At 41.5% G+C, this 9,549-nt stretch overlaps 1 protein-coding gene across 1 annotated transcript in view; it reads left to right on the forward strand.

The window, feature by feature from the left end:
* The window catches only part of PLEKHB2 (pleckstrin homology domain containing B2), a 16,280-nt gene extending 7,440 nt beyond the window's left edge, over positions 1-8,840 (forward strand). The window contains exons 6-8 of the mRNA XM_015427518.1: positions 3,739-3,828; positions 4,179-4,275; positions 6,011-8,840. Of these exons, the coding sequence (XP_015283004.1) occupies positions 3,739-3,828; positions 4,179-4,275; positions 6,011-6,147 (324 nt within the window). The 3' untranslated portion in view covers positions 6,148-8,840. The remainder of the gene's footprint in view (positions 1-3,738; positions 3,829-4,178; positions 4,276-6,010) is intronic.
* The last annotated feature ends 709 nt before the right edge of the window (positions 8,841-9,549 follow it).

Consider the following 9,549-nt stretch of genomic DNA (forward strand, 5'->3'; position numbering starts at 1 on the left):
CTGAAGGACCAGGGTTGTTGTTAGCCATTTGATGATCGGAGGTTGAACTGTGGGAAAAAATCTATTTGGGGAGCCTCTAAGATTCAAAAATAGGTTCAGGAACACACTGTCCATCCTTAGCCTGTCCTTGTGTGTGTTCCCGAGCCTATTTTACAAAAGCGAGGGTGGTTACATTTTGAGTATCTCTATTTTACCTGATGGCGTAAAGTGCCAGAGCCTGCTGCTTTTGTGCATGGAAACTGCAGAGCAAGTTGGCTGAGAAGTGTGATGCAGTAACATCATCTTTTGTAAAAGAGTGGTAACCTGCCTATGTTAGGAGGAGAAAAAGAGAACAAAAAGTAGCCTTGGGCAGAGTTGCATAGCAGGAGTCTTCACAAGCAACACGTTATGAAATAAATGCACAAAGGCCAAAAAAAAAAAGAAAAAAGAAAAAAAAAGCTCAGGATGGTTTTTCAGAACAAATATCTTTTTAAACTGGCAGTGGGTAAAGTCTGGGGTTGCCCTCCTCTTCCTCTCCTTTTAAGTGTGGGAGCGACAGGAGTGGCACTGAGGGGGCTTCTCAAAAATAGCTCTCTTTGCAACACCATTAATTATGCATGCCTCTACAGCTGCTGAAAGTAAGGGGCTGTTAAATAGATTTGCTATTTTGAGGTTCCTTTCTCTTTTATTTTTCACAAGAACTATGTCTTGCTGAGAAGCTCAAAATCACTGGGGTTTTATCCAACGGACAACCTACTGCCAGAGGAGACAGGAGGGAGTGATCTCACTCACTTCCCCTTCTCACTGCAGCTCTTCATTCCATGGGGCTTCTTTTTAGAGTTCCCCAACCCCTATGAGAGTTTTAGTTGGGGTAGGGGTTAGGGGTTATCACAGGAGGCTGCTAGGGGAAGAGGAAAATGAAAAAAAGATCAATTCCCGCAAGTGGAACATCAGTAAGGTACAGCACACAGATATTAACTGTCTCCATTGCAACTCTTTGCTGTGTATATTTCATAAAACTACACATTCCAAAGTTGTTTCTATATAATGGGGATATGGAATTCTGATACTAGGATGACGGCAAAATTATTTTCTGCCTTGTCCTGAGATGTCCATCATTATGATGGGCAGGTGTTTATGTTTATATTGCAGGGACCATCTGGTAGTCTATTATTCTGAAATTTGAGTTGGCCCCTATTTATGTGGGCGTTGTTTCTTGATCATGTTTGAATGTGGTGGTATTATCATTCCTTCCAATAAGTGTTATGGTCCCGTGCATGTAATTAAGGTGGTGACATGGGGCAGCCCTGAGGGAGGGGAAGGTAGGCAAAAAATATTAGTTTGTGATTTAAAAGAAAAGAAAGAACCCGCATCCTCCCATTCACCAAGCCCTGAGCAGATTAATTGTTGTTCAGGATGAATGGAATGTTGAGGGAATGTTGATATGGAACTTATGAAAATGTTGAAGCTGTGGAAAAAACAGAAAGGGGGTTTTTTTGGGGGGGGGGGTTGATAGAAATGCAGTAAAGAAGGCTTTTTGTTATCCAGCACTTGGATTATCCAGACTGCTCAGTTAATGGACATTGCCCAGAGGTCCTCCCACTCAGTCCCCATAGCCCTGCACGGCCTACCTGTGCCCCACTCCCACTTCTCCAGCTGCCCAGTTTGGTGCTGTGCTGGGCTTTTGACAGCTGGTGCTGGCAGGTGACCTCATCCTTGGGTACCTCTTTCACTTCCAGTTTACCTTTATCTTTCAGGAACCAGTCCTTCCAGAGCGCTTCTGACCAGCTTGCCAGCTGATCTACCTGCTGCATAGGTCAGCCCTGTGGATTAAGGGGGCAAGGGAAGTGTCTGGTCAGGAACGGAAGCTGTTGCCGTGGCATTGTCATTAGGTTAGGGTTTGCAAAGGGGGAAGGGCAGAGCAATAAGCTTGAGTATCCAGTGCATTTGATTAACTGGCAAGCCCCATTCCCCATGAGTCCTGGATAACAAAGCTTTTATTGTGTATGCAATAATTACTTTTCTATCAAACCTGAACCCCTTTTGCAGCGTCAGCAACATGAAATGCATCGTTTATAACTCAGCATATAGGATTGTATTAATTCTCATATTTATGGAAAATAAAATTATAAATGCCTTCATTTTCTACAAGTGCCACTCACCTGACATATCTGGGGAGAATAGCAATTGCTCCCAAATAAGCGGACAGGTAATAGCACACCTTTTGCCATCATGTTGTTTCCCATATCCAAAGAATGTGAGGTATGACTAGAATGTTTGAGCCAGCGTGTTCAAGAAATGTTGTGCCACAGAGCTTTTTCACTGTATTAGTAGAAATATTCTGGCTGTCTTTCTTGAGCCTATAAATCTGGGACAAAAAGCTGGTACAGCTCAGTCATGCTCAGGGAAAACTACTGAATGGTTGCTAGCCAAACTTGTAAAGCCATCTGTGTATGGGACCCTGAAGAACAGTAATGTGACAAAAGCACTTCACATGTAACACACTGAGCTTTGACTCATGAAAGCTTATACCCTGGATGATTCTGTTGGTCTCTACTGGACTGGGATTTTGTTGTATGACAGAAAAGTATTATTGTGATGCAACCAAAATTGTGCATGTGTGTTGAGGAGTATAGGGAGGGGGAAGTTGCATGTTTGGATGCCAGGAATTTGTTCACCTAATGGTGTTCTCTTAATGGCATAACAGTCAATGGAAGGCTCCTTGCGCCAGCGGAAAGCATCACCAGTAGCAAGACAGATCTGCTACTTAAGGTCCCAGTAATCATGGTGTAGTGGTTAAAAACGACGGACTCTAATCTGGAGAATCGGGTTTCATTCCCCACTTCTCCACATGAAGGCTGCTGGGTGACTTTGGGCCAGTCACAGTGCTCTCAGAACTCTCTCAACACCACCTGCCTTGCAAGGTGTCTGTTGTGGGGAGAGGAAGGGGAGGTGATGTAATCTGCTTTGAGACTCCTTAAGGTAGAGAACAGCGGGATATTAAGGCCTTCTCCTGATGGTGATTGATCTGAACTCTCTGTTTGTCCTTTTTGCTTGTTTTGATATAGTTTTTCGGTGCTGTGGCACTTTCTTCCCCAGTTGTGCAGTTCTGTTTCCTTCATGTCCCAGTGTATATAGCAGAGGTCCATCAGTGGCTATTAGCCACAAGATATAGATAGGAACTCTCAATCTGGGGCAAGTGATGCTCTATATTCTTGGTGCTTGGGGTGGGGGCAACAGTGGGAGGGCTTCTAGTGTCCTGGCCCCACTGCTGGACCTCCTGATGGCACCTGGTATTTTTGGCCACTGTGGGACAGAGTGTTGGACTAGATGGGCCATTGGCCTGATCCAACACTGGCTTCTCTTAAGATCTTATGTTCTTATATGGGGGAGAGAAACATGGATGACCCTCTGAGCTCCTTGAAGGAAGGATAGGATTAAAAATGTTTCTACTTATTACAGTTCCTAATTTCAGCTCTTTCTGACATGGAATAGATGTTAAAACTGGATGGCTGTGCCTTATGTTTGTTCAGCTTTGGGTACTAAGTTTTGGTGATCAGTAATGACAGCTTGTTTGCAAAGAAGAGACGCTTGATGTACTAAAAAGATGATGCTAATTTACCTTCATTCTCTTATTGAATAGCTCATTATATAATGTTCTGGCTACCACCTGCTGTAGTGTTTATCCACTTTGAGAGGGAATAACTGCTTTTCTCTCTGTGTGTGTTTTAATGTGTATCTATTTGTTTACCTGCCTAGACCTATATTGGTTCTGACATGACGTATGATGATGCTACAATCTCTTCAGCTCCCCCTCCATACACAGCTTATGCCACACCATCACCTGAGGTAGGTAAAATGGAAGACAGAACAAATTTTACACCTGTGGTTCTTGACAGTTCATAATATTACCTCTATGTAAAGTTTGTCGGCAGCTTCATTTGTTGTGAACAGGTAACTGGCATGTTCAGGGAGCACCAGTTTGTTTTAAGTGTTCGTGTATGCATCTTGCCCATAGTTCTTAGCTGTAATAAAGGGGTTAACTTGTATCATTCAGCGTGTATCACAGCCCTGTACATTGCCAAGGTGTGCTTTTAAACTAGGTTTGCAGTTTAAGAGCATGAATTTCAGCACCCTGTAGAAGAAAAAAAATCCTAAAGTACATTTGGTCACATGTACACGCTTTGTCATTTCATCAGGTTTACAGCTATCCCCAATACAGTGGTGCATATCCACCTCCAGGGACTCAAGTCATCTTTACTTCCAATGGACAGACATATGCTGTCCCTTACCAAGGTAACTTGTGGTATTTATTCTTTCTGACATAATTTGTGTATTTAAAACGCCATATTTTAAAAGAGGCTTTTTCTTTTTTTACTTCAGTGATCAGTGCAGGGGGGAAAGTATCACACCAGCTATCATGGTTGTCATACACATGGCACTTTGTAAATCCCTGACCTCAACTTAAAACCCCGTAATATTAGTTTAGCTATGGTGGTGTAGTGGTTAGTGTCAGAGCAGGACTAACAAATCCTCACTTTGCCCTGAAGCTCACGGGATGACTGTGATGGGCCAGTCTCACTTTCTCAGCCCCATGTGCCTCACAGAATTTTTGTGAGGGTAAAATGGAGGAGGGGAGAACCATGCTGCGCTTGAGGGGAGAAGGAAGGGTAGGGATACAGGATAGTTCGTCGGAAGAAATATATAAAGGTTAAAAAAAATTAGGACAGTTCTATGTTGCCTGCTCCAGAGTGAGCTCATCAAGCAGCCTGGTGATCCTAGCACCTGACAGAACCACCAGTGTGGTCTACAGAGAGGTCCTTCAGTAGAGAGAGAAAAAATGTACGTATGTCTCACTTCATTTTTTACACTACAATCTTCTCCACTAGAATTCCTACAACAAATGCCACATTTCAAACTTCACATCATTGGTATTTTAACTGGATTTACGGAACTTAAATACCGTAGCGAAGCATGGGTATCAGGCTAGTCTAATATGGGCAAGCATTGGCCAATACGTATTCTGAATCAGAGAATGATGAGTTGCATCCTCACTGCTATTTAGAAGGGATCAGAAGGCCTCTGATCCAAGCTCTCTAAACCAGGCACAGTTAACTTCCAGGGTTGTGTGTACTCTAGGTTCCATCGCAGCCCAGAAATGCCAGATGACAGCCGCTTTCCACCTGCAGTTTTAACGGTCTAAAGCTCTTGGGTTTTCATCCACCCCCTCTTTTTCTCCCCTTCCCTTTACAATGTTGTAATCTAAGCTTGGAGCAAAATATACCTTGTTACATTACCTTGTTATGCTGGTTGCATTTTAAGTATTTCTTAGTTAACAGGATCCAATAACATGTTCAAAGTAGTCACAAAGACTATGGATTTAGAACCACTCTACACCTTTCTATGACTACTTATGTAGCTCTGAAGGAAAATATAAATATTCAGTACATGAAAAGAGTACTGTTAGGATGTTTCTTGCCTGTGGTCTGTGCATTATAATGCATAAGTTAGAGCAAAAATACTCAGGATTTTAAATACCAGTAGCTTGGATTAGCTGAGAAACAATCTATTTGAAGCTACTTATTGTAGTTAAAACCTTCTCAGAGTGTTCTTGGTCCAAAGTACTCCCCTGACCATTGTAGGTTGTAGGATATTTGCTGCTGGCTGAACAGTAGATCCAGCTACCTCAGAACCTTTTCCTGGGAGTTTTCTGTCCGACCTGCGCAGTGGTTCTCCTCTTCCTCTCCCCATTTGCTATTTGGTATAAGCAAGAGAACTGGGTTACTCACCTTCTTCAAACTTCTTCAGATGTGTAGTCTTTGGTATGAATCACAAGATACTTCTTTTCCTTTTTAAATTGAAGTCCTCTGTGTGTGTGTGTGTGTGTGTGTGTGTGTGTGTGTCTTTAGCTTCTGCTTTTAACAAGTCTTTACATTCTTTGTGTAAGAGAGAGTAGAAAGGAACAGAGCTTTTATTTTTCCTGCCAAAGATTGATAAAAGTCATTTATAACCCTGACTGTCTTCTTTTCAGGTCCTTATCGCCAGCCTCCTACAAACCATGTCATCGTTCGAGAACGGTACCGAGATAGTGATGGAGACCTTGCCCTGGGCATGCTTGCTGGAGCAGCAACGGGAATGGCCTTGGGCTCATTGTTCTGGGTATTCTAGGTTTCCTCTGGAGCCATAAAGTGAGGAAGATCCAAAACCTTTTATTTATTCTGTGTGCAATAATTATATATATTTTCAAAGTACTCCTGTTTAATCTACAGAATTTTAATAAGTTCTAGTAATACTTTTGCTAGTGACTCACTGGAACTGTAGTTAACAAAGTCCTAACTGCCCCAAAGTCATATTTTAGTTGAAATGCTGTTCGTGCAACAGCTCATGGTCAGATGAGTTTGTGATTCTATACGTTGATTAATAAATAGTGGTAATATCAACGAAGGATTACTAATGAAGGATAAATGGCAACACTCGACTGATTTTTTTAGTGCAGAATTAACCACCTTGTTAAGATCATGTTGGCTGCAGGCTTGGAATACTAACTGCAAAATAGGGCAGAATGATAACAGGAAGGTGTGCTGCACTTTGGACTCCAGGTTATTTGAATCAGATACAGTTTTACCGTTTCTTGAGTAGAGATGGTGATTCAGTAGACACTCCATGGGATTTGTTTGATCTTTTTAAAAGCTCATACATTTCTGTAGCTGGTTGGGTTGGCAAAAATTGCATACTCCACAGCATATATTGCTTTACTGTGCAAACTCTCCCCACAGGCTAAACAATAAAGTTTGCTTCTTACTGCTTCTGCAAAAATAATAGCAGCCTTGCTTGGAAAAGGAAGGAAGATTTGTTACAATGTAAATAATTTGTTTACTAGAAATTGAAGCTCAGTTTAGTTATTTGTGTATCGATGTCTGAGCCCCATATCAGGTGGGATTCTTCTGACTGTGGGCTTATTTGCTAGGATAGTAGCATCTACTACTGGCTTGTTTCTTTCTTGATGTGAAAGTCCTTCCCAGTCTTAAATAAGTACATAATGGAAGCTCTTTCATCATACTGGGCTTCAAAGTGTCCAAAGCATTTTTTAAACACTGGTAGTAGGTGTTTTGGAGACCTTTACTTGTAGAGTGGGAGTTTACACAAAGTGACTCCCCACATCTCATCTGCAGTTGCAAAACAAGACCATTTTTTGTTTTTCTGGTGCAGCGCAACAAGATCTGTTCTTGGTCATTAAGATGCTGTACTGGTAATGTCTGTTCTTGCATACTCTATTTGAGGTTCTTCACTTTCTGCTTTTGACACATACAATTCCATAACAGTGTGCAGCAAGCTTTCATTAGAACATGATTAGCTTCAGTGGAGTAGGGTGCCAAAGCTTTATTCTTAGGATATTTTTATTTTTATACATTCAATTATTTGTATATCCTGTTAAAACCCAAGATGTAGATAAGAGTCTTCAAAATACCTGTGTTGTGTCTTAGGCAAACATTTACAGCAGCAAGTGAGGAGGTTTTTGGTATTGCCACTTGTCAAAATAGTTAAGATTAACGCAGTTTTGTTCCCAGTGAATTAGGGATAACATCATTACAGGTCTTGGCAGAAGTAATGGAAGCCCTCCCTTGAATGAAGCATGCACTGCTGTTTTGCCTTGGAAGCTGTAGACAGTGAGGAGGAACCATAGTCATATTCAGCTCCTGTTGAATTTGAACATCTGTTGAGATGTTTGTTCTTACAAATGTATTGTTCAGCAGTCTAGAACAAATGCACAGTACTATGAACTGAAGAAAACTTGAAGATCTTAAGTTCTTCATAAGTGTGGGGCTCTGAAACATTTGAGTCACTGAAACTACCAGTGCAATCCTAAGCAGAGTTATACCCTTCGAAACTGAGTAGTACAATTCTGTTTAGGATTGCACTGTGTCCCTGTGATAGAGGCAGGCTTAGCTTCTGCTCTTTGTCAAGAGTACTTTTTTAAAAGAGCCCCTTATCTTCTCTGCTACTCTGTATGCTTGTCTAGAAATACCTAAAATTCCTACTTTCTATGTATTTATATTTGATCATGAAAAAATAAACATAGCATTGGAACTGCTGGTAAGCTTGAAAATTTATTACATGCCTCTCATTAAAAGTTGACAGGAGACTTTTAGGCTGATTGTGTCTGATTTTATTTGCAGGCAGGGAACAAAGAAATACCTCTTTTTGGTCATTATGTAATCATTGTGGAGTTCTAATACTTGAGTTTTTTGTACAGATGTGTTTTTGTAGATTGCTGTTATGATTATGGAAGCCACCTTGAGCACAGGAAAGCAGGGTGAATTTTTTTCAGTAAATATAAATAAAGCTCCCAATTCTAGGAGGGCATGTGGGTGACTTTATTTGAAAAACATTTTGCAAATAAGCCACAGAGGGCTACTGATGGTTCCATGATGGTGTATAAGCCTTTTAACAACCCAATATGCAACATGGCACGTTTTCAAATGGTCTTTAGGCTGATTAAGTTTGCCCTGAGTATTCCGCCACGTGTGCTCTATCCATCATCCCAACTGTTCCATATCTAGCAGTTCTCCCTCTGAAAGGCAGGTGGTTGGTTTTATTCAGTTCAGGGCATTTGGGAGCCATCACCAACCATCTGGGTCAGTTCCTGTTCCAGGAATCAATGACTGTATGACAGGAAAGCTTGCCATGTCAGCTGGGAATATACTGAAGCCAATCTGAAATTCCATTGGATCCAACAATTTTCAGGGCAGACCAATTTAAAAACAGTTTGCTATCCTTGTGGAGACTACTGATTACTGTGATTCCAATCCTTACCAGCTAATTAAAAAGAAGAAGAAGAAGAAGATGAGATTGGATTTATACCCCGCCCTTCACTACCCAAAGGTGTCTCAGAGCGGCTTACAAACTCCTTTCCCTTCCCCTCCCCACAACACTCCCTGTGAGGTAGGTGGGGCTGAGAGAGCTCTTGACAGAAACTGCTGTTTTTCAAGAACAGCTCTTATCAGAACTATGGCTGGCCAAGGTCATCCAGCCAGGTGCAAGTGGAGGGGTGGGAAATAAAACCTGGTTCTCCCAGATTAGAGTCCAGGCATTTAACCACTACACCAAAATAAGAATCAATGGTCTTAAAAGTCTAGTTAAAGGTTTCATGTATCCACAGTACCCTGTTTCTTCCCTGTGTATCATGTGTATCCACAGATCATCCTCTTCTCATTCAGTACATGTGACTGTCTGAATGTGTTAGCCAGAAATGTACATGTGATGGCCTTACAGTTGTTGTAGCAGCAATGGTGCTCTAAGCCACACAGTGCAAGGGGACCTGGATGGTGAAATCCCCTAGAACTCCCCCACCAGGACTATTAAATCAAGCTTTGTATTAACTCTGTATTGTCAATATATCCTTACAAGATCCAAGTGGAATGGAAATTAAAATTTGGAATAATGTTCTTTTGCTGCATAAATTGTCATAATTGACTGCTATGTTGGTAGAAATTTTAAAAATGGTATATTTTCTGGGTTATTTTCTGTGCAGAAAGATTCCATGAAGAGAGAGGCCACAGGAGCCTGCTT

The sequence above is a fragment of the Gekko japonicus genome, unplaced genomic scaffold, assembly GCF_001447785.1.
Source record: "Gekko japonicus isolate JY-2015 unplaced genomic scaffold, Gekko_japonicus_V1.1 scaffold346, whole genome shotgun sequence".
NCBI lineage: Eukaryota > Metazoa > Chordata > Lepidosauria > Squamata > Gekkonidae > Gekko > Gekko japonicus.